Source organism: Scaptodrosophila lebanonensis, unplaced genomic scaffold, assembly GCF_003285725.1.
Source record: "Scaptodrosophila lebanonensis strain 11010-0011.00,11010-0021.00 unplaced genomic scaffold, SlebRS2 tig00001412-arrow-pilon, whole genome shotgun sequence".
Classification (NCBI taxonomy): Eukaryota; Metazoa; Arthropoda; class Insecta; order Diptera; family Drosophilidae; genus Scaptodrosophila; species Scaptodrosophila lebanonensis.
In genome coordinates, this window is record NW_022060739.1 from 2,372,870 (window position 1) to 2,397,736 (window position 24,867).

General features: G+C 36.9%; 1 protein-coding gene across 1 annotated transcript in view; it reads left to right on the top strand.

Moving 5' to 3' along the window:
- The first annotated feature begins 1,855 nt into the window (after positions 1-1,855).
- Positions 1,856-24,867, top strand: part of LOC115631598 (roundabout homolog 2) — a 71,157-nt gene continuing 48,145 nt past the window's right edge. Inside the window, exon 1 of the mRNA XM_030528398.1 lies at positions 1,856-1,960. Within this exon, the coding sequence (XP_030384258.1) occupies positions 1,906-1,960 (55 nt within the window). The 5' untranslated portion in view covers positions 1,856-1,905. The remainder of the gene's footprint in view (positions 1,961-24,867) is intronic.

Below are 24,867 nucleotides of genomic sequence, written 5' to 3' on the forward strand. Positions count from 1 at the left end.
GTTTAATGATTGCATTTTAGGGTTTTTTATCGAAGAATTGAAGCTTATTAATACAAATTGTATTATCTATATAGATATGGCATACCTAATATAAATGAAATATATATTAATTTAAAATATGTATACACATATAATACATTTTCGTATATCAGCTGGCAAACGTTTTTAATTTTTTTTTTAATTTTCTGAAGGTGTTGTCATATTTTTAATGATTGTGTCATGAAGTCAATATAAATGTTTAGTACTATATATAATAATTTCTTGCAGAACAACAATTTAAATATCAGAAAAGTAATAAAATGTTCAACAAAACGACAAACAGGAAAAAATAACAATTATATAATAAATATTATGATTTCAAATTGAAATGATATAAATAAAAAAGTATATAAAAACTAATTTAAATAAATTAACAAAGAAAATGAAGCAATAAATTATTTTAATTAGCATATGCATACAATTGATTTTTAAATTTATAAAAGAACTTCTTACATCTTAATAAAATTCATTGAGCTGCTTTGGTGTTCATGTTCAAAAACTTACATTCCTACTTAGCACTATATTACTGCCCAGAGTTCAGAGTTCCTATGAACAGCTGACTGTTGCCGCTTATTTACTTTGTTCCCCGCAGGAATTCGCTCAATTCGACAAACTCCGAATTATTTTGCACGGCATAGCCGACCGAACAACCAGCAACCAGCAACGAGCCGAACCGAACCGAGTCCACCACCCACACTCAAAGGCAAACGAAGCTTATGAAGAACTCACCACGCATAACTGTAGTTGTTGTCTGCCTTGGCGTATATCCTTTCTGGCTGGCCTGGCTGCTTCAGTTGAGTTTTGGTTATCGCTGCCAACGGTTACGAGCGCGCAACGTGATTCAAAGAAATGCTAACTAACGACTAATGTTCGTGTTTTAGTTAAGTCGTTGTTGTTGTTGTAATTGTTACAAGTATAAACAAACAAATTCTGTGCAGATAAGGTGCCAATGCTCCTCATCTCGATTCACTGAGACAGCTGGACAGTGAGTGGGTGAGCGAGTGAGTGGGGTCGTGGGTGCGTGCGTGCGTGAATGGAGTTGATTTAACGATTTACATGCCACACGTACAACATTGTCGGCTTTCGGTTGATTTTCGTTACATACTTTCGGGCGTTGCGCTTGGCAATTAATTGTTCGGCCATTAAGTTGTGCTAATTGATTTGTGCCAGCAACATGCGGCTTAAAGTCCCAGCAGCCAGAAGAAACAACAACAATAATATAGGAACATCAACATTGTTGCGCCATGTGTTTAAGTGTATTTTGCGTTAAAACGGAAACGGAAGTATTTAAGTAAAGTGGCTGACGGCGTCGTCGTCGCCTGTTCACAATAAAGAGCAAACGTCAAGCAGTTTAAGCGTACATACATATATTAAATTCTTTATGTGAGTGTGCAAAATAAATGGTATATAAAATGCTGCGCCGGCCAAACACTGAGCAAAAACAACAAAGGCTTTGGCGACGCTCGCAAGAAGCGGCATGACCAATGCAACGGCAATTGTAGACAACCAAACCAAAAAAATAATACAAATAAAATAAAAGTAAAAGGCGAAGCATAAAGAGTCGGCCAAGTTTAAAGAAAATTGTCCCAGCTTGCAATTCCCAGAACGTGAGTTGAGATTGTGGACCACAAATTGCACAAGAGCTGAAAGAAGAAACTGCTCGCATAAAATAGAACCCGCCGGACGACGATAAACACACACACACACACACACCCATCACATGCCCACACACACATTGATTGTGTGTGTCTATAGGTGTATGTTGTGTGCTTGTTTGTGTGTGGGTGGGTGAATAGCAAATAACTGCTTTTGCTACGCTTTTTTAGCCATTTTATCTTAAGGCGAAATACTGTAAAAAATTGTAAAATGGATTTACGTTTCGTATTCATCGTTTTCCTGCTGAAGTGGACGTATGCACAAGGTAAGCACACAGAGTATACACCCGTACCTACATACATATAAACAGTAAGTGTATGTGTATATATGGAATGTCTGCATATGTATGTATGCGTGTGTGATTGCTGTTTATGCAGTGCCTGCCATGTGCGGCTGCTGAAGTGCAGTTTGCATTTTTGTTCAAGTGATTCTGCGCCACTGCCTTGCAAAAATATATTCCATAGAAATGTGCTGAGCACATTACATGTAAAAGAACACATATACATGCACATATTTACATGAGCATATACGCCCTATAATGAGTTGCATTTTAGTTGTGCTGTTCTATAAAGTATGTGCGTGCACAGTGACATAAATCATAGCACAGATCATCATCATTATCGACACATACAGTTGAATAGTCTCGATATATAGTCTGCTTGAATGCGATACAGCTCTACAAAGTTTTTTTTCTTTTGCATCAATAAAGAAATAGAAGTGCTTGCTTGCAATTGATAATCAAAGCGTGTGGTAAATAATTAGACCGACTTAAAATTTTAAACATTTCCTGCATTGGGTATGTAGTTTGAACTAGCGTTATTGTAAAATCGTTTAAAATTCTTTAACGAACGAAGGCAATCTTTAACCGTCTTTTTATTAAAACCTGCACAACGGAAATTAAAGATATTTTTAAAAGAATCGCTTTAGAAGTGTTTGGTTATGCCGGAGCTTAAAATAAACTTAATACCCTCTGCACTTATAGCACAAAAATATTTGTAAAACAAACCACTTATAAATGAGCCATAAATTTAATACAAAATTTGTTCACAAATAAAAGAAAAGTACATTAAATCAAGAAGTGTTAGTTCGAGGGGAAAAATTTATTTCAAAATGAAATGGACTTGTTGAACAAAATTTGCTTAGCGAAAATTATAAACTGAAGCCTGTATAAAGACTTTGGTGACCATCTTTTAAGAAATAGTGTCACATGAATAAATTAAATGCATTTTAAAATATATAAAATGCATTTTTATAAGAATAAAACAAAATAAACGTTGACGGAAAACAAAAAATGACCAATTCAGTGCTTATGCTTATTTAGTTTTGAAAATCAAACAGCTTACAAATTTGAAGACCCTTTTTGCTTGTTACCTCAAGACAATTTAATTTTTAAAAGAAGTTTAAGTTTTCTTATTGGTGCACTCGTGAATTTATAACAAAACTTATATGCATTGATATGAGCTTAGAAAACTATTGAACTATTGAAATAGACGAACTCTCATTAATCATAGCGTTTGCTTCCTTCGAATCAAACAAAAGCTATTTGTATATTTACAGAAAATAAGTAGCTCCAAATTATGCTTACTTCTATTTTCCACTAAATATGAGTAATAATGTGGTTTGCCGCAATTTTCAATGATAACTTTTGTCTTTAACTTTCATTTACTTGGTCTGTTGCAATGCGAAAAGTTTGGGAATTACTAGCAGAACTAGAGTGAAACAAATTAGTCTAGAAATGTACCCAAGAAATGGCTAATATACCACATAAGTAGCAACTGAAACTTCCCTCTGGCTAGTTACTGCTCTGGCATTTCAATGTTGCATAAAATATGCGCATTTAATAAGCTCCGAAATGATTGCACAGACATCCTTATCGTTATGAATGTTTGTTTGCTTGTTTGTGTGTATGTTTGTATGTCTGTATGTGACGGGGCGAAAACAATAAGAGCGCATGTAAATATACAGCCCTGCAATCCGCAAACCGCCACAACTAACCAACAAAGATGTAAACAAGAAAAAAGAAAGCTACAACAACGAGATGAGAAGATATTTCATATATATTTTTTACTTTGTTTGCCTTTGTCGGACTGACTGACTGACTGACAGTCTGAATGACTGACTAAAAGGACGGGTGCCCGTTGCTCAATTTGTGCGCTGTTGTATTTTCTTTGCTTGCCTGCCAATGTTTGTGTTAAGGGCATTTTTATTATGTAGTTCATGCATGTAAACGAATTCAATTGAATAATATCCTGTCGTTTTGTTGTCTCTTCCTCGGCCGCGTCGCTCGTTTGCCATGTCGAAAATTGTTATCAGTGCACAAAATCCGCAAAAACGAGCAGCGTGCGTCATGCCAGTAAATAAATAAATCCCATGGCAGCTACAGCTACTCTTCCGGCAAAGCTCGTTGGGCCTCTCAGCATTTCTGTCATAAAAAAATAAAGCACGCTTAAAAGTATGCAATAAATTTGTTGCACGCCATTGCAAAATTTATTGGCATTTTAGTGGCGAACAGTATGAGGAACAAGGAATGCGTATGCGTGTGAGTGTGGATGTATGTATGCGTGTTGTGCAAATTTTCACAACAAATTAAATACTTTTCCCAACGTGTTGGCATGCAAAAGAAAAAAATTCGACCATTTTTTTGGTTCAGATAAAAAGAAGCAAAGAAAAATACAAAATTGAACTTTTCAAACCAACACACTCGACTGGACCAGACCCCACGACATTTAATCTAAGCGACATATTACTAGAAATTTGAGTGCTTTTATAATAATTAAATGAAGAACAAGTAATTGTTCGATATATTCAGCTCAAGACTAGCAGAAAATATACATCAATCGGGCTAGCAATTATGTAGAATTGTGGACTATGTATTCACCAGAGTAATCAATGGAGATTTTCCGCATTCCCAACTATCTATTTATTCGTACAGGGGCTACAAATATTAAACGGGGGCCAATTTTTCGCTGGTTCTGTTATTTTTTGATTTTGGCGTTTAACTTTTCTCCTTTCTCTTTTGCGTTTTCATTCCCATAATGTATACATTATTCATTTGGAGCCATTGGGGCAATTATCATTTTCATAGCCTGCCTTGGCCTGTATCTTCTGCTTGTTTCGTAGGCTTCGAGCAACCGAGTAACCCAATGCCACAAAAGATATATACATACTCAGACCCACACGCATACGTATTTCTGCCTCGTTTGCCCCAAAATTAATTTCCACATTTATGCATGTGAGTGTGTGTGTGTCGGTGTGTGTGCGTGCGCTTATTTATTTTTGGACTGCCGTGTCTGCGACTCGCCTTCGAGCTACAGGCATAAATTTATTTGCCAAAAACTTTTGCAGACCGGAATATTAATGAGTATTTAACCTAAATTGTTGCCTTTGATAAGTGGCATGAAATGTTGCCCGCCGGTTAGAAACGTCCGTATCAATAGCAGAACAACAAGAGTATGGTTATGTGTGTCTGGTTGGGCGGTTGTGTGGTGTGCGAGTCCTGCCAAGCGTTAAATTACTTTAAAAAAGGGTAAAATTATTTTATACGGTCAACAAGGCAAGCATTGTAAACTTTTTGCCAGGGATGTCTTAAAGACTTACGAAAAAGGTTTTAGCTGGTAACAGCAACAACAGAAGTAGCAACAGCGAAAACAACCACAAAAAACCGATGTCTAATGCCCCATGGCTAGACCCTTTGTTATACAAATGGGTGTGCTTTAAATACCCGCTCGATTTAGTGAACTTATATGGGAATGATTATTAAAAAAATGAACTCTTTTCCGACTGTATACCAGTAGATTGATTTTAATCCAAAAAACAAATTTTATTTACCTTTATTTCAGTTTGCAAAGCATTTAAGAAGCTTTTCAATGTAATAACCATAGAATTAAAAATTCTTTGCCATGCCAGAGCTCATTGGCTTGAGCTCAGTTTCTTTTGTTTTCATTTTAAGCGAAGTGGTGCCTGAGCTTAAAATTCAACTCACTATGAAAACTTACAAAGCTATTATAAAACTTTATTTTATTCCAAAGCTACAAAATTTGTTGTTTGCATGCTGAATAGATAGATATTTTGTATAAATGGACTTCAGATTGGTATTTAATTTTGCGTAGAAAACTATTTCTTTTGACCTTAAGCATAGCTATGTCCCTCATAATGATATCATTCTTATTTCTGTAATGAAGAAAGAACGAGAAATATTAAGTTGCATATTATCAATTAATTTTATTAATAGAGTTCAATAACCGCATTCATTCATTAGCAACAGCGAGCAGCTAAGAGTTAATATTCCACACACATTAATATAAATGAATTGCCATTTGTGCTTAAATTTATTTGCAGAAACTATTTCTTGCCGTACTCTGGAAATCTCTATACCAATGTTACATTGATAAACACATTTCCAGACTAAAACAGAGTTTAAAAAGATGTTGTTATGCGTCTTTTTAAAAAAACTTCCTAGTTTAAAAACAAATAAACGATTGCTTCGTATTTGCATAAAAGTATTTGAAACAAAAACAAATATTGACAATTTAATTGATTTGAATTTGAAGCAAATAGTATGCAATAAAAAATTATTTAATTTTGATTTGTAAAAAATTACTGGTGGTAAAAGAAAAAGAAGGCTGCTTATTATAAATAGAAATATATATATAGCGATTTTGTTTTAATAATTAATTAGATAGGTTTACGATTTCAGGACTTCAAATTATAATAAAATTGAAGCTTTTTAGTTTCACAAATCATTAAGAAGATTTCTTATTTCAACAGTAAGTATGGCTTACTGTTACTTCCTGTGCATTTTCACGAATTTTCACTGTACCTGCCTTGAGTGAAAAGTGGCAGAGAATGTCGGGATCAAGAAAGTTGGCTTCGCATTTGAGTTGACTTGTGATTAATGTCAAGAAAATGTGATTTACATACTAACATGCCAATAACAAAAGCTTAGTCTATTTGGTATTACACACACACATATTGATTGCGTGTGTGAAAGTAAAGCGATTACTTCATTAGCCTTTAGGTCAACAGGCAAGTCAATTCCTATGGCATAGAACATTTTAATTAATTTCTATATTAATTGGCCAAATGTCAGGCCATGTATAACAAAACAAATACATACTCGTACACATACAAGCAGATACACACATCTAATCAGAGAGTAAGGCATATTCAATATGTACATGTGTTTATTTAGTTTTATCTGCGTGTTTTTCATTGAATATGAACACGCATTAAACATGAGCATGCATTGAATTGAGCAAACAATAAGTGTCATAATAGGGGGGTGGCAAGCAGGCGTCAGATACGAGTATATAGGAGTGTGCAGCACAATATGCGTAGACATGTCACACATACGCACACATATGGCCTCACATGTGCGCCATTATGATGGCAATATGTATTTTGATTAAGTTAATTAAGTGATTTCTCGTTTTTACAAAATAAACAAGTGGCGGCAAATAGCAAAAGACAACAGCTACCATGATAGCAACAATGACAACAGCAACAATGCCTCTCACTATCATAACAACAATAATAATGAAAAGAGCGAGAATAACAATAACAAAATGTGAGAATAACAATAACGTACATCAAGTCAACACTATAACACCTTTATAATCCTTGATTTGTTAGCAGTTATCAGGTATGGCAAGTAGAACAAGATTTATTGAAACCGATATTCAGAATGAAAGAAAAATACTCCCTATTTCTGCAAAATGTCAGCTTATTTGTCAATTTCAACAGTGTTCACATATTTTTTGTATGACTAACATGAAAACTGATTTCCTATTTAAAGGAAGCAATCGTATATTTTGTGATGTTTTCTAAGCTGATTGGGAAATTCAATGCTTTCTCACTGAAATGGAAAACAAAAAGTAAAACTAACGTGGTATGGTTTCCAAGAATTGTTCGTTGCCTTACAAATATTCCATACAAACATTTAAAACTCACTTTTAAAGCGTATATTGATCAAATATCTTACACGTACTAGCACGTCCATTCAATAACTTGACATACTCGAACATATTTCTTTGCTTGAATCCTTTTGTGCTCAACTTTGCTGCACGAAATATGAAACCATATTTCATTTATTGCATTCATTATGCGCAACAACTAGGACAGCAACAAAACCAGAAACAGCTACAATAATAGCAACAACAACAACAACAACAACAGAAGCAACAATAACAACAAGAACCGTAACATAATGTTCATAGCGCCTAATGAATTGCGCTAGTAAATTTTTTGTGTAGCAGCTGCCAAGGCGCACAGCAGGAAACATCAAAAGTTTAAAGCGCTCGGCACGAAGGACATAAAAAGGCAAAATAAAGTGGAGAGACGGAGCAACAAGATGGCCGCCCAAAGGCTTAACACAACGCTGACATAAACAAGTGTTGAGCACAATTCCTTATACATTTTTTTACGATGTGGCGCCACAACAATCATAAACCATTGAGTGACCAAAACGGACAACAATGCCGCTTGGTGGCTGCTCCAGACGCCTGGTTCAGACGCCTGGCCTCCTCTGACCGACTCCTTCTCACACTTGCTCGCCTTGCTCGGGCATTTTTCAAATGCTTACCCTTTGCGCAGCCATCTCCCCCCTCGGGCAAGTGTCATTGACATTTTAATGTGCTAATGAAGATGAGGGCAATGGCAAAGTGATGCAGAAAAAAAAGATTGTTGAAAATATGTATAAAAATTGTTATGAAAACAGGCAACCAGCAGCAATGTCGGTTGCCAACGTCATCGCCTTTGACTGCGCTCCTCAGTTCATTACGGCAGCTGCCATTTTTTTACACTATTTTTTATTTATTTATTTTTAATGTCGTTTCGTCTTTTAAACGTTGCAAGCTACAGCTGCTGAAGGACTTGCGGTGTTTATGAGTTGTTATAATTTTTTCAATTTCTTCCCTTCTCCTTGCTGTTGTTGCAATATTTTCCACGTCTCTTGCCTCGGCTCTGCTTTGCTTTCGCAGTCAATTATGTCAAAGTTGTCAATTCGCGCTAAAAAATAAATAAAAAAAAAATTGCCGGGTGTTAAAGTCGAGCAGCTTTTCACAAGCATCTTACTTATACATACTTACGAGCATTTCAGATAAAGAGCAGACGAGTAAAAAGGAGAATACGAAAGGATATAAAGGCAAAGAAAGGGCAATGTTTAATGCACGCTATAATTAGGTTTATGGGCTGGGTCACAGAAGTAATAGTTGGTAAGTTTTTATGAATGCTGCCATAAGCTTTTAATATGCTCTAAATGCTGAGTGAATAAACAAGCGAAAATAAAATATTAAATTGGTGCAATTACAGATATATAAGTGGCATGTAAGGCTGAAGAGAAAATAGATTTAATTATCTACTTTAGAGTTATGTAGATGATTAAACTGTTGAACATGTAATCGATTTATTTTCCATCGATTATACTTCTTCAAATCTATTCTATATTCCAAATTTATTTCTTATCTTTAAATCATTTTAAACGTTATTATAGGTATGACTAATAGGAGGAATTTCTTTTTAGAAACCTGTTTCCAAAATCAATATTTTCCAATTGAGTTACTACATATTAGAAAATGATTTAAGTGTATTTTATAAAACAAAGAATTCAGTTTCGCATTCGGCATTGATGCTGTAGAGAATAAAATATTGGGCGCTTACTTCAAAATTGAATTAAAAATATTTCTTTACTTATCACCACAAGATGGAGCCCTATCCGTGTTCAATATGTTTAAGCAATGTTTATGTTAGATATTCTAGACCGTAAAATGTTGTTGCTAAGACAATTTTCTATTAACAAATAATAAAATAATAATGAAATAAAATACATATGAAGAAATTGACTGAAGAATGCAAGTGTTGCCGAAACCCATCAAGAATATTTCTACTTCAATCGAATTGATTTTATTTTATTTATTTATTTATTTCGTACAAAGAACTGTCTATTTAAAAACATGGAAACATTCTTAAATAATAATAAATATTCATTCAAATATATAAAAAGAAAATGAAAAACAAGGAAAAATACAAATTGCAAAATAGTAACCTGCCTCCTTTTCTATACTCTTTAATCGTCACCCTTCACTTCTCTGGGCTTAGTCTGATTTTAAAGTTGTAGCCCTTCCGTGCACAAAAATTATTTCACTGCCAAGACTTGTTTTATAAGCTATAAGTCGACTTCGGCATTAACGGCAATCTCTTAAAACGGTCTTTAACGGAACAAATGGCAACTAGCCACCCCTTTTCATAATGTTACCCTTCAAAAAATATAAAGAGCCACTCATCTGCTTTTCACAACTTAAAGTCTTCGCCCTTTTGGTTGTACAATTGACGCATGATTTCTGCACGGGCCACTTACATTTTAAATGCCAGGCACAAACCCATTTGTAACCCCTTCCTGCATCCACCCAGTTTTATGACTTAGGCTTATGCTTAAACAGTCATAATTTTGTGCCAACTCATTGCATCGCCTTGGAAGCGGAAATCTCAGTTGGTTGCTAACCTTGCGCCTAAAAGCGGACAACACTTTGCGCTATTTTGCTTCTTGATTTGTTGTTGCTACTATTGTTGCCGTTGTTGTTGTTGCTGTTTTTGCTGGCCGTGCATAATTTATCAATGTCAGGGCGATGATGAACGCGTTGCTGCCACGCCAGCATATTGTGCGCTCTTTTTCCTCGGCAGCCCCTTCCTCCTTCAGCTCTATCAGCCTTAGTTGCTGAATCGATACTTGTTGCCAAAGTTCCTGGTGCGTGGGCAGATCGGAGCAGGCCAAAAAGGCCATAAAATTTTAGCTTTTTAACAAGAACATACATAAAATGAAAAGGAGACGACAAGGGCAATGGCGACGTTCGTTCGCTCGTTCGTTCCGTTTCATTCTCGATATGAATGACCAGCGGCCGCACAAAGGCCATAAGGGACATTGAGATTTTGTCGTCCTACTGCCGCTTATCAATGCTAAGCATTCCTATTCTTTGCCTTTTGTTGACTCACCTTTTGTGTCATTGGACATTTTATATTTATTAAAAATAAAGAAGAAAAGAATGAATGAAGGCGCTCCAGAATGGTAGAATGAAACGGCAATGGCAGCAGCAATTCTCTGGCAGTCTTTTCTTTTCGGACACCAGGTCTCTCTTTTTTCGTCGGTGTCCTGCCGTAATAGGCATCCGGTCATAAAAACATGAATTGTGGCTCTTAGCAGCAAATCCAATTGAGCATAAATCGGCTTTGTTGTTGCCAACGTGTTCACGCACACATGAGCCTCTCTCTCTGTGTGTGTGTATTTTATAGCCATTGTCGTTGATATCCTGAGCCATATCATCAGCCAGCATCATCATCATTATCATCGTCCTGCCCCTGCCTGCCTACATTTCGGGCTTGAGTCGGCTTTATTTTATGTGCATTTAAGCACAATGCGCTTATTGACTTAATGACAAATGTTGTTAGCATCAATGCTGATAAGTTTGGGTGCTCATGCCTTGTGTCCTGCGCCTTGTTATGTGTTCGAGACTTTCGAGGCTCTGGCAAATTTGCCAAATGGCTGCAAGTCTGGCTGCCTGTTTATAAAAGATTCACTCAAATTGCATGCGCGCTGCATTAATGGCAACAACAACACAAGCCAGCCGCAGACTCAGTCAAGTTGCAAGCCACAGCCACATAGGGATAGCAAAGTATACAAACATACACAAGTACATACATACATCCACACGCAATCCGCATCCAGCACTCCACACTCCACACCCCACACACCACACACTTGTCGCTGCTATGCAACGACTTGCGTGCCTTCCTGCCTGCCTGCTCGCCTGCGTTGCTGCCTGCCACAGCCTGCAGCTATTTTTCCAAGGATGTTTACAAATTTACAACGCGAAAGTGAATTTTCTTTCAATTTTGTAGTGCCTGGCAGTTCAGTTTTCGTTTTACTCCGCTTTATTATACATTTTCCTCCTCCTTTTTTTTTTCGCCGTCAGGCTGTCAGGCAGCGACAGCGACAGCGGCAGGATGCGCGCCTAAGTAGTTTTTGTATAATTGCACTCGTCATTGTCGTCCTTGTCGTTCCTGTCGTCAACGTGATGCCCTCACTGCCTACGTACAGTGGATTGGATAAAATGGATAGAATGTTAGAGTCTTTTGTATAAATTTTTTCGAATAAACTGTACACCTATATACGAGTATGGTGATCCAATTAGAATTAGGGCTGCAGTTTATATATTATATTCATATTTTTTATTATTTAAAGGCACTTCACTATCTAATAAAATCTCCTATAACATGCGACCGTTAATTGGAACTCGACTTAGGCGAGATTTGTTCCAATGATCGTTAGCTATAACATCTTTAAACGTGAAAAAAAAAAATAATAAAATAATTTGAAAAGTATTGAATGATCGCAATTCAAATCCTTTTTCAATATTCTAATTATAATATTTATAATTATGTATTATATCGAATTGGGTATATTATTTAGCGACATTATTCAAACTTTATTTATGCTATACTTCAAAACCGTTAATACCACGCTTGCCACAAATATGATGATGAAATTTGAATATAAATTAGGCATTCATAATAAATTCAATAGAATGAAGCCAAAAGCACAGCTTCACAGAGTAATCATATTCATATTAAGAAAATATTAACGGCGTAATAATCGATTTAGTTGTCAAAATTAGTCAAGTAGTTTTGGGTTGACAAAAACAATTTAAATTCGTTTATCTGATATGAATATGAATATGTTGAAACTTTATATTTTATAAATATAATTAACTATCTATTTATACCTTTCAATTGATAAAATCTTTCAAAAAATCTATTATATGAAAAATGTGAAATGTGAACATTTTTTGTGCCTCAATTTTACTGAATTATCATACAGTGGAAAGACTCTGTAGTCTGTCTTTCAGGTCTCCCGTTGCCTCGTCCTGCCCTGCAGCAGGATAACAACAGCAATTAAGGAATGTTAACAAGCACACTTTTCAACTTTGCTCGCGGCTGTTGCACTTCAAAGGTGTGTGTGTGTGTGTGTCAATTGCGCTGCTGCAAGTTGCCACCTCTTTGCGTCTCAAAATTGCAAATCCTCCTCCCCGTAAGGACCTGTCTATTCATGCAGTTTGTATTCGTCTTATCTGTGCAGTTGTGCGCCAGTTTTGTGGTTGAATTGAATGAGTTTTAGCCTCTATCTGCATCTGAATCTAAATCTGAGTCTGGCTGGGTCTTTGTGTCTGCCTCTTCAGGTGTGTAGTGCCGTGTCGCGCTTAATTAAGCTGCATATGTATGTATGTGTGCGCTTCCACACACTATATAAGCATAAACCCTTAAAAATCAATTTGCACAAACTACAAAGTGCGTAACATGCATGCGTAGTTAAACAAATCTGTGCATAATTGAAAGTTTTGCCTAAATCCCAAGCATAAACACGAACGCAAGGCACTGGCGGTAATAATTAGAAGGCAACTACAAAACTACAACAACAGGGCTGCTGTTTAGCATTTAAATAAAAAATTCCCATGTTGACAATTAAGTTAGAAACAAACAACGGAAAGTGTCCTGCCAAAGACCCAGACCCAGACCCACACCAAGAAACAGCAAAACCCGTCAAAGGCACGCAATGCTTTCAACACAACCCTTACATAAGCAAACCACCGACTCCCCCCATCCCATGTAGCACTTGCCCACCCACACATATCGAAGTGGCATGGCCATGGAAGCTTCGTGCCCAAAAACTGGTTTCGTTTGCTGGTTACCAGCCAACCAATCCACCAGAGCAGTCGTCCACCAGTCGCCTTCTGTCTGGGCACAAAACTTCAACCCTAATTTACTTTTAATAACTTCATAGGCAAAAACATTCAAGCGAAGCTTTAAAAGTGTCCTTTTCCACACACACTCACACGCATATAAATAAATTAGACAACAAGGACGGACAGACAGACAAGTTTAGGGGGGGTGGAAAGCATGTTCAGGGCCAGACATACTCATATTAACGACAACTAAATACATAAAGCGTTAATTTCGATATTGTTAACGAGGGTTAAATAAGCGCTCAGCTCCATCATATGTGTACGGTAGAGTCTCAGTAATGTGAATACTCAATAAAAATCAGCTTGTCATACAACTCTGGACAAAATCAAATCCATTATGCTGGGTTTTCATTTACTTAAGACTATGCTGAGGATTTTAATCCTGATTTTTTTTTCTATTCAAATTTTTTTTTTAATTTTAAGTCAATTTTTTTGTAATTGATTTTGGAAGTAACATATAGACAGCTGATGTTTTCAATAGCAGAAATATTTAATTGCAATCATTTTTCTTGCTGTACATACTTGGATAATAAAATGTTCTTTAACTTTTGAATTCAGAAATAGTACTTTAGGGTATGTTACTAATAGATTAAGGGGTCGAATGGACTTCAGCAGGCGCCATAATATGTTTGAAATATACCAAAGAAGTGTGTAAGTTCTGGTTATATTTTCGAATGAAGGATTGCTAGACAGTCAGCGGTTAGAAGCTTCAAGTCAGTTTAATTTTATTCAAGTGCTTCATGACTTATAGCTAGTGAATACATCACATAAGGATATAGCCTGTGAATGATGTTTGCTGATGATCTAGAGGTTATATTTATATTTATATTTATGCTACACAGCCATGTTTTTTTTTTAGTAGTTTTGGCAACAACTGATGAACACATAATATAACAACATAACTCTTAAGTAATAATTGCTGATGATCTGGCTTTAAAATGAATATTTCCTTAACGCTGCAAAACTCAGATGTGATTCTTAGGATAGGAGTTACAAAAAGATGTCAGCACTCTTTATTTAATTGGAAAAGGTCGAATTGAGATTCATTTATTATATTCCTATTCCATATATGCATTTCCACCAAAAGTTCATCTTAATGAGTTACCATTGTGTTCACTTTAACGCTTCTTGCTTGCGCAACTGTGCGTATGCGTGATATTGATAATTACACATGCAGGCTCGTCAATTGCTTAGCTCGCTCAGGTGCAAAATTAAATTTTAACTGGAGACATGTCAAAAAAAAGAAGAAAAAGAAATAAGGAGAAGAAAAAAAACACAAATGAACGCAGCGGGCAGACGACAAGCAGGCGTAGAAACCGATAGGCCTGCCTGCAAGAAATTCAAACTCCTGACACGCTCCTGTCAGGCATGACTAAGTGTGTGTTTGCATGCGTGATTGAAGAATGAAACTGCCATTCTCTATGTGAATGCAAGTATCAAGTGTGTGTGTGAGTGTGAGAGTGTGTGTGCGGCTGCATGACTGAGTGACTGTCACCCAAGGAAAAGGCAAACAAAACCAAAACGAATCTCAACTGCGGGCCAAAATCAAAAGCCTGCACACCACAGCTGCTGCCAAATCACAAAAAAAATAAAAATGAAAATGGAGAAAGAGCACAAAGATTTGTTCGTCGTTGGCCAAGAAAAACCGAACCAAACCAAAAATTGCCCAGGCAAGGAGGAGAGATGAAAATAAAAAAAAAAACGTACAAAGAACCCTGAAGTCTGAGGCATATGACAGGCTCAAGTGTGTCGCTTTCAATGCTGACGCATGTCATAGCATTTTGAGAGGCAGAGTGGGTGAAGGGAGGAAGAGATGGGGATGGGGGCAAGCAACCAAATCGCAGGCACGGACTGTGATTTCATCTGGCATTGGATGCCATTGCTGTTGCTGATATTCCAGCAATGGTAGCAGCTTCATGGCTGCTTTTGACAGTCGTTTTGCAAACATGTCGAAGCCATTAAGACAATCATGCGTTTGCACTCCAGTCGCCCGCCTGCCGCCCGCCGCCTGGCACCGTTTTTTACATCAAGTGTTTTCGGAGGGTCTACTATTTTGCATGCTCCTTGCTGTCTGTGACTCTTTCTCTCTATCTCCCTTCCTTCCTCTCCACCATTCGCACTTCTTGTTTGTTGCTGTTGTTTTTTTTTTTTTTCAACTGGCGTGCTTTTTGTTTTATCATGCTCCAAATGCATGTTTTGTTTTTGAAAAATGGCTGTCGCGTCGCTTCTATTGTGTTTAGCAAGGAATGCGTGTGTGTGTGTGTGTGTGTGTCTGCGTATGTGTCAGCTAGTGAGTGTGTTAGGTGTTTGACACAAAGATTTATGCGTTGCAATTTACACACAAAAAAGTTTGTTGTCTCTTTAGATTGAGAGCGAAAAGACACTTTAGTCAGCATTGCATGGAAAATGCTGGCAATAAAAGGTTAGTTGGTATAGCCATCTATAAATCGTAAATACCACTTTTTCTGTTATATGTGATTCACAAAAGTGAAGAGGAGACACTCCTAAGTGAACAAAATCCAAACGAATAATTCATTTTTCATTTAAACTGGTTATTAAAAGCTGTGCTATCCATGACCAGTAACAAGAACATCTAATTCTAAGAGGATACACGAAATTATGAATACAATTTGAAAGGTGGCACAGAAAGATATAATTTTTATAATAAATATAATAAAAGATAATTTAATATCAGATAATTCCAATTTTTAATTTTGAAACAAAGATCGGGTTTTTGTGGCGCTTAGCTGAAATCCTTGTTAGCTTAAATTGAAACGTGAGATTTTAAACAAACGTCTATGATCAGACTCCAAATATTCATTAATACTTGCCTCTATGAAAAACCTATATAGCTGAAACTATTGATTAATGTATTGAGAAATTAATGTTGATTCCAGGAAGCCTTCATTAGGGAACAACTTTTATATCAGCCCCTTTACCATATGCTTTCAAAATTTGTTATCTCTGACATCTGCTTGCTCTTAATATTTAGTCATAGCTCCATAAAAGTTAACCGCACAGCCTCGATACGCTTAAATTTGCTCATTAAATCCAAAAATATTGCCCATGCTTTTTAATCAAATTCCAAAATCCAATTCAAAAACTAAATAACTTATGTGCCGTCATAAAGAACTAAATGGCCAATATTTAACGTGCCCATTTACGGCCCCCAACCACATTGAATATATTGCAGCATAAAAAGTTTAAAATCATAAAAGGCAACAACAGCAACAACATGAAGAGCCATTCACTCTAAAACTGTTTTTCCCAACGTGCCGCTCAAACTAATGAAAACTCTTCAAAATGGCACCCCAGCCTGCTTCCGCTCCGTCAGAACAAAAGTTAAAAAGTAAACCCAAAAACACAAAAGCGACAACAACAACAAGAACTAAAGCGAGCTATAGCGACAGTTACAACATCAACGACCATGCCGATGAAAGGGACTATAACGACAGATTGAACCCTTCGCTTTTAATGCAATTAAGTTTAATTGAAAATTTTCACTCGAAATTATGAGCCGAACGTGTTGTTAAGGTCCATGCACGAGCTATACAATCAGCTAGATAGAAATTAACATACACACACACACACACACGCATAACGACGTACTAGTGTATCCTTATAGAGCAGTAGTCTTCAGCACGTACGCTGAGCTGAGCTGGACAGGATGTCAGGATGTACGTTGGAATTGTTGGTAAGCAATCAAGCGTCTAAATCACTATGAAAAGCGAACGTAACAAAAAACTTTGCTTTGATGCGTTGCCAGCGTTAAGTGGATGAAGTGAAAGAGGGGTGTGGGGGGATGAGATGGAGCTGTTCCACACTGAGAGAAAAAACGCCGAAGTAGCCTTTGATTTAGGGGGAAAACCGCAGCTGCTCTTCTTATTGTGTATAAAAAAAAGAGAGCTTTCTTTTCTAATTAAATATCGAACTGGATATGTTTTGTATTGTACAAGTATTTAAAAATGGTTTGCGTTGTTCGATTTAGATTACGCGTTACTTACATAATAACTTCTAGTGCTGTCAATTAAATGTTTGCTCATATGGTAGCAGCTCATGGTAGATGGCTTCTTTCTAGTTCCGCCATATGCACAAGAAATCAATTGCAGCTTAATTTTTTTCCAAAAGGCACCCATGGCTATGACATTTAATCTTAATTAATATTGAGAATTCACACACGACTTGTTTTTAAAAGGAAAACATACATTTCCAATAACGACAAGCTCACATTAGTGTACAAAATACTTCACAAATCACTTATGATATATTGAAAATAATCAATTTAAAAATTACCCATTCTTTTTGAAATAAATTCCTATACGCAGCTGAATTATTCACCTTTATATTTCATTTATTTCATGCTGAAACGATGTTTGAATAGAAGAACTCTATAAATTCTGCATATATTTAACTCTATATATTTGCTTCTAAGATGTTGGTTTAACTCTAAATATTTAACATTTGTTTTTTAACCCAATTAAATCGCCTCTCATTTCAAAGAAAGCTGAAAATGTTTAGCTCCTAACAGTAGTTAGTTATTAGTGTCTTGAGAAAAATATCAATTAAAAGTAAATTATTTGTATTGGAATTTGTTGCAAAATATTTAATAGATATTTGTTTGAGTGTATATATTATACAACTTTATTACAAAACAAACAGATGGGGAGACAAGTTTTCTCAACCAACACAGTGCTCGGTACGGTATTTAACTTATCTTCTATCTTGATTGCTGTTGACGATGACAAGGATAATGTTGATGATGAGGCGCGTGATATGTAGTTGCTGTTGCTGTTGTTGTCCTTTGGCTTTTTAGTTTACCTGTCGCTCTCGAATTTTGTTTAAACAGCATGCGGGTCGGGACCAATGGTTGGTTGGTTGGTTGGTTGCTGGGCTGCTGGCTCGGTTTGTTCGTTGGCTGCTTGGTGGTTGGTTGGCTGGTTCGCTTGATTTTAATTAGCATTTGACAGCAGGTTGACATAAGAATTTTGCCAAGAGCGCAAGCGCTCCCTGAATATGGCGTTGCTGCTTAATGAGCTATTACAGTTTGCTCCTGGCGCGGCACTTGAATCCTAAATGAGCCACCCACCGACACTTTGACACACGGACACCAATATACACATACATACATGTACATACGAGTAGGTAGACATCCACCTGTATATACTTGTAGGTATTGAGGGTGACAGTCACACTCGCCCCACCTGACAGCTGTCGTTGCACATAAAAATCGTGTGTGTGGTAAAAAGTTTTCCGCACTGGCAGCTGCGGCGACAGCGCTGCCGGCATCGCCATCGACTGCACATGTTTTGCAGCTAAAACATTTTCCGAATGACAAAGTTTTGTTGCAACAGCAAAAAAATCAAGCAAAGGGGCAGAAAAAAAAAATCAAGTGTAACCGATTTAGCTGAGCGCGCTCAACTATGAAATACCCTGAGATCCAAATTGCTGATAAAAACTGTTTGGGGAAGTTCGTAATGCCAATCTAAGCTAGCAAACTGTTTCTGTAACCGCACATGCTGGTAAGCAAATTAGGGTCATGGCTGATGGCTATGCATAGGGCTGATATCTACTGAACATAATACAGATATTTAAATTAGTTTTAAGATGGTCAGAAATGCTATTGCTGCAATACAATTGTTGAAGAGGTTTTAAAATTATTTAATGGCTAAGTTTTCGTATTTTATTGGACATTAATCAGAATTCTGAGGCATTACCACTCATTAAAAACAGTTGTTTAACAGTCTTTAGACTAATGGAAAAGATTCTTTAAAATATTGTCTTCTATGAATTTCGACCAGTGGTTTTAGCTCTATTTCAGATACTTATGAAAATTTGCTGTATCTTAGGAACTTTTTATACCCTGTACCCGTAGGGTAAAAAGGATATATTAGGTTTGTGCAAAGTATGTAACATGCAGAAGGAAGCATCTCCGACCCCATAAAGCATATACTATATATTCTGAATCAGCATGATGAGAGAAATCGATCTAAACATGTCCGTCCGTCCGTCCGTCTGTCCGTCCGTCTGTCCGTCTGGATGAACGCAAGGATCTCAGAAACTATAAAAGCTAGAATAACCAAAGTTGGTATCCAGATTTTCCTAGGTCCGAGAAAGGACGAGTTTTTTTTTATTTTATTTCACTGTCGGGCTTGCTCGACTGTAGCGTTCTCTCTTGTTTTCAATAATTTCATGCTAAGTTTCTCCAAACCCACTTAAGACATTTCTACAGCTGCTTTTAAATGGCATGCTCTTAAAATTTGTGGAAAAATATTATATTATTCAATAAAATTATATAAATTTGTATAGCCATTTTGATTTCTTCTGGATATACTTGTATGAAGCTGTAGTCTAAAAGAAATAACTAATATATTTTAAGAATTTAAATAAAAGGCTTATTAGTTTAGAATTAAGTAAGGCTTATGTCATTGGCTTTCTGGGTTTCGTATAATTTTTCCCGCTTTACACTGTCACAATTATTGTTTAATCTTTTATATTTCTCCATTTTGTTTAATAAAGCTGCCTGTACCCTTAACAATAAGATATCTTCACCTCACTTGTAAATCATAATGTTTTCAAGAAAAGAGAATAAATTGAAATTGAAATGTAAAAATATTGAAATTTATAAATATGTACTCGAAACTTAATACATATTATTTATTTTATTTACGTTAAATCTATGAAAATCAGTAGCAAATCATACTGGCAATTTTTACAGCAAAGAAAATCCTGAACAATTTTAAAACAGAATTTAATATTAAAAGAAATGCAGCAATACGGGACTAATCTTAAAGGGGTCTTTCAGTCGCCGAAACAGGCCGCTGTTTGTATGTACGAGTACATACATATACGATTACATATAATATGTGCTGGGGTAAAATTGTATACAATATCAACTGAAAACAAATAATTTTAATATAACGATTAATGACAATCCTACTCGTATTTAAGATAACTTGTGAATAATTTAAAGATCTTACAACAACATAATTTTTCTTTAATTAAGAGATAAAATAAAATAAAACATTCAGACTTTTGGGGATCTTAAAATCAATATCAACTCTATATCTGTACAAATGGGGCAATCAATTAAATTTCTAATATGAGTACGAGCATTGGAGCCTGACAGTTGCGCGAACCTCATATGGGTCTGCTTTCCCACTCCTTGGATAGGGAGTGTATATTTTAGACTAAAAACTGTAACTAACACCCACAACAGGCCCACAAACTAACACATGCCGTTAGATTTGTCGCTCGTTGCACTGCAGTGGAAAATTCAATGCGAAAAGTTTGCCTGGGCAGGGGGCCGGCAAAGCGCTTAGCTGCCATTTGTGGAGGCCAGAAAAGGAGAGGAGGAAAGAGTTGAATTTGTTGGTGTGCACACCAAATGGAATCGCACATACATATGTATGTGTTTTATTGGACATGTGTTCTTTAGGACGCACAGGTGCAGCCAAGTGAGGGCCTATGAATCTAGAGCAGCAGGGCCAAAGTGTTCAAGAGACATTCAAAGTTGCTTGCCAAACAAACAGCGAACTGGAGCACATGTGGGAACAAAGGGAAGAGAGAGAGCTAGGGAGAGAGAGAGAGAGAGAGAGGGAGTCGCAAAGTGTATTGTAGGTAGCTTAAGCTACGCTCTAGGTATTTCTAGTTTTTTGGCTGGCAATGCACTTAGCTAGGAAACGCCGACAGCCAACTTGCATTGTAATGCATTTACAAATGCCAACTTCTGCCGGCGATTGTGTGTGGGTGTGCTCTTCAACTATAAATATATATATGTGTGTATATACATACTATATGTGTGTACATATACTATACTATATCACTTATGTATGTCTGTCTATGTCGGCTGTGCGCTTTGAAGTGTGTCAATGCAAATGTGTGTGCATGCGCTCCCTCGTGTGTTTTGAATTATTTATATTATTTGCATTCTATATTCAAGTCACAGTGCAGGGCAGGGCAGGGCAGGGCAGGGCCTGACACCGACTGGCAGCATACATGTATTTCTATATATACATACATACATCCGTACGATATCTGTACAATATTGTGCAAGCTTAACATTTGCAACTGACATTGATGCTCACACGCACTGCACTTTTGAACTGTGAGTTTTGTGTTTTATTGCATTTCATTGCAAACGGCAGCGAGACCACAAAAATCTTGACTCTTGACATGTTTACAATATAAACATTGCTTCCAACCTAGATCGGTCAGATGGGGGCTGGGTTTTTGGTCGTCTGGCGCCGTGTTCAATTAGAAAAGAGTGTCAAAAAACACACCCTTTGTAACAAGCAATTCATTTGTTAAACTTGTGAGTCATTGGCAAACAAAAACAAATACATAGCAGTTACCAACAACAAGTCGTCAGTCAGACTGTCGCCCCCCTTTTGTGGTGACTGCCACCGAGAGAGTACGAAACAAAAAAGTTATAATTTTGTAAACGTTACAATTTATAGCCAGCCATATTCACACAGAATCGTTGGATATTGCTGGGTGTGTGCTTTATGATTCATAACTAAAAAGGAAAAGTTTTTCTCAACATCCCCGGAAGCAATTTTGTTCACACGAACCGTTTATACTCGTACTTGCCCATTATTTAATTTGGCTCATTAGGGTGGCAGTTTTTGGTTGAAAATATTATTTGGAAGGTGACAAAAGGGGAGAAAGTGAGTTTCTTAGGGGTAAGAAATATAATAAAAGTGAAAATCAAAAACTAAACTCAACACACTTTTATGTTAGACATTTTGAAAAAAGAAAAACCTAAACAGCTTTAAGAAATACACAGTTTATTGTAGTTATTTATAAGTGCTTTTAATATATGTAGGGATCTTTAGTGAGTTCCCTACGAGTGAGTAAAAATCTGCTCCAGAAACTCCGTCAATAATAAGTACACCACACGTCGTCGTTTTAATCAATTGAGTACAATATTTATTCATGTGCAAATTAAATCAAATTAAATTAAAGTTTATTCATAACTTGTTCACAACGTCTGCTCGCTTCCGAAGTCAAACTCTTACTACTAAAACGATATACTTTCTTAGACTACCCTGGACTGACCACCCCGATAGTCCGATGATTATCTGCTGGTTCAAGAGCTGCCAACCCTACATTCGGCCGTCCTGATTCATTATTCGACCCGAATGATGGAGACCACATTTTCATATACTCTGCCAGCGTATTGGTCTTTAATGGCCCTTCACCATCGCCCACTTTCTCAACAATGTACCGGCCATGTCTTAGTTTACGCGTCACAACATAAGGACCCAAGAATTTTCCCTTCAGCTTCAATCCGGCGCCAAATTGGGTACGCTTGATAGCGACCATATCATTGACTTGGTACTCTTTTTCTGGCTTTCGGGACTTGTTGAATAACTTGCGATTTTCATCTTGTATTTGTGCTATGTTCTCTTTAGCTGTCTTGCGAATATCTTCTTTCTCCTGCTGCAACTCCAAAATATACTCTTCCTCTACAAGCTTTTCTATATCACTGTCATACTTGGTTCTCATTTGTATGCCTGTCAGAATCTTAAATGGAGATATCTTAGTACTTCTCGGAGGGGTGGAATTTATAAACGATTGTACCCTACCTACATGCTTGTACCAGGCTTTCGGATCCTCTGCGCAAAGTTTGGTTAACATAGTAGTGACCACCCTATTAATTCGCTCCACCTGTCCATTACCACGCGGCACTCCTGTCGCTATCAGCAAATGTTGGATACTCTGTTCCTTACAATATTCCTCAAACACGTGTGCAGTAAATGCGGTACCTCTATCGGTGATCACGCGCTTTGGGTTTCCAAATACTTCGCCCTGTTTCTGCAACTTGTCAACCACCTCATCGGCGCCTGTACTCTTTGTTGGATAAAGCCAAACAAATTTAGAAAAAGCGTCGACAACTACTAAAACGTGGTTATATTGTTTCCTAGTCAACTCCATCGGTCCGATATGGTCGATATGATATGTTTGCAAAGGCTCATCAGATTTGTCGATTACATTCAAAAACCCTTCTTTCTTTCCAAATTTCGCGTCACTCACAATGCACTCTACACAAGACTTAACAATCCTATCTACTTTCCCTAACAACTCTGGAATAAAGTATTCTCGCTGCACTAAATCGGTAGTTCTTTTAACACCAAAATGCCCTTGACGATGAGCTGTCATTATGATTTCGTTTTCCATCCTGGTTGGTATTACAATCAATTCCTTAACTGGGTCCTTGTGCAAGATTTCATACTTCAAATAAAAGTCGTCGTAAGTACCGGACTCTAACACTTTACAAATTGCTGCTATCCACTCATCCTGACGCTGAGCTTGCTTTATTCGGTGTCTTAGTGAATCTGCCAACAATAAACAATGCACTCTACTCAATGCATCGACGTGTTTCATTTTTGTCCCTGAACGATGCTCAATTTCATAATCGAAGTCCTGCAGAAATATGGCCCAACGAGATACCTTCACTGGAACATCTTGCTTCTTCATCGTTAACGCAAAAGCATTACAGTCAGTAACGATCTTTATCTTTCTACCAAGCAAATAAACTCTCCACTTCTTAAGAGCCTGCACTATAGCGAGTACTTCAAGCTCGTATGAAGGATACTTTTCTTCAGCTGGGGTTGTCTTACGACTCATATATTCTACCGGGTGGAGACTTTGGTCCTCCGAGTCCTTTTGTAAGAGTATGGCACCATACCCATACATACTTGCATCGCAATGAACTTCTGTATAGCCCTTCTGATCAAACAGTTTTAAAACAGGGGAACAGGATAAATAAACTTTTAACTGATTGAATGCTGCTAACTCTTCCTCGCCCATTTTGAAACAAACATCCTTCTTCATCAGATTTGTCAGTGGTCTGGCAACGACAGCAAAATCCTTAACAAATCTACGGAAATAAGATGTGAGGCCCAAATAACGTTGAACTTGTTTCCGGTCTCTCGGAATTGGAAAGCTTTCAACTGCCGAAGTCTTCTCTTTAGATGGTCTTATTGTTGAATTTTCTATTATGTAGCCCAAAAAATTCACCTTGCGCTGTAACACCTGAGATTTTCCCCATTTAATGCGCAATCCTGAAATCTCTGCGAGGCACAATACCTTCTCTAACTTTCTGAGTCCTTCTTGCTCATCTTTTGATGGAATAATGATATCGTCCATATATAGGATCAATGTACCGTCGTCTATCAATGGTCTTAGAACAGCAAATATATACCTCATAAAGACCGGGGGTGAATTAGAAATCCCGAATGGTACGTAATTAAATTCATATTGTCCACTTTGTGTGACGAAAGAAGTATATTTACGAGAATCCTCATGTACCGGGACATGAAAGAAACCATTAGACAAGTCCAATGTAGTGAAAATACGTCCTTCTTGAAGTTTGAGCAAA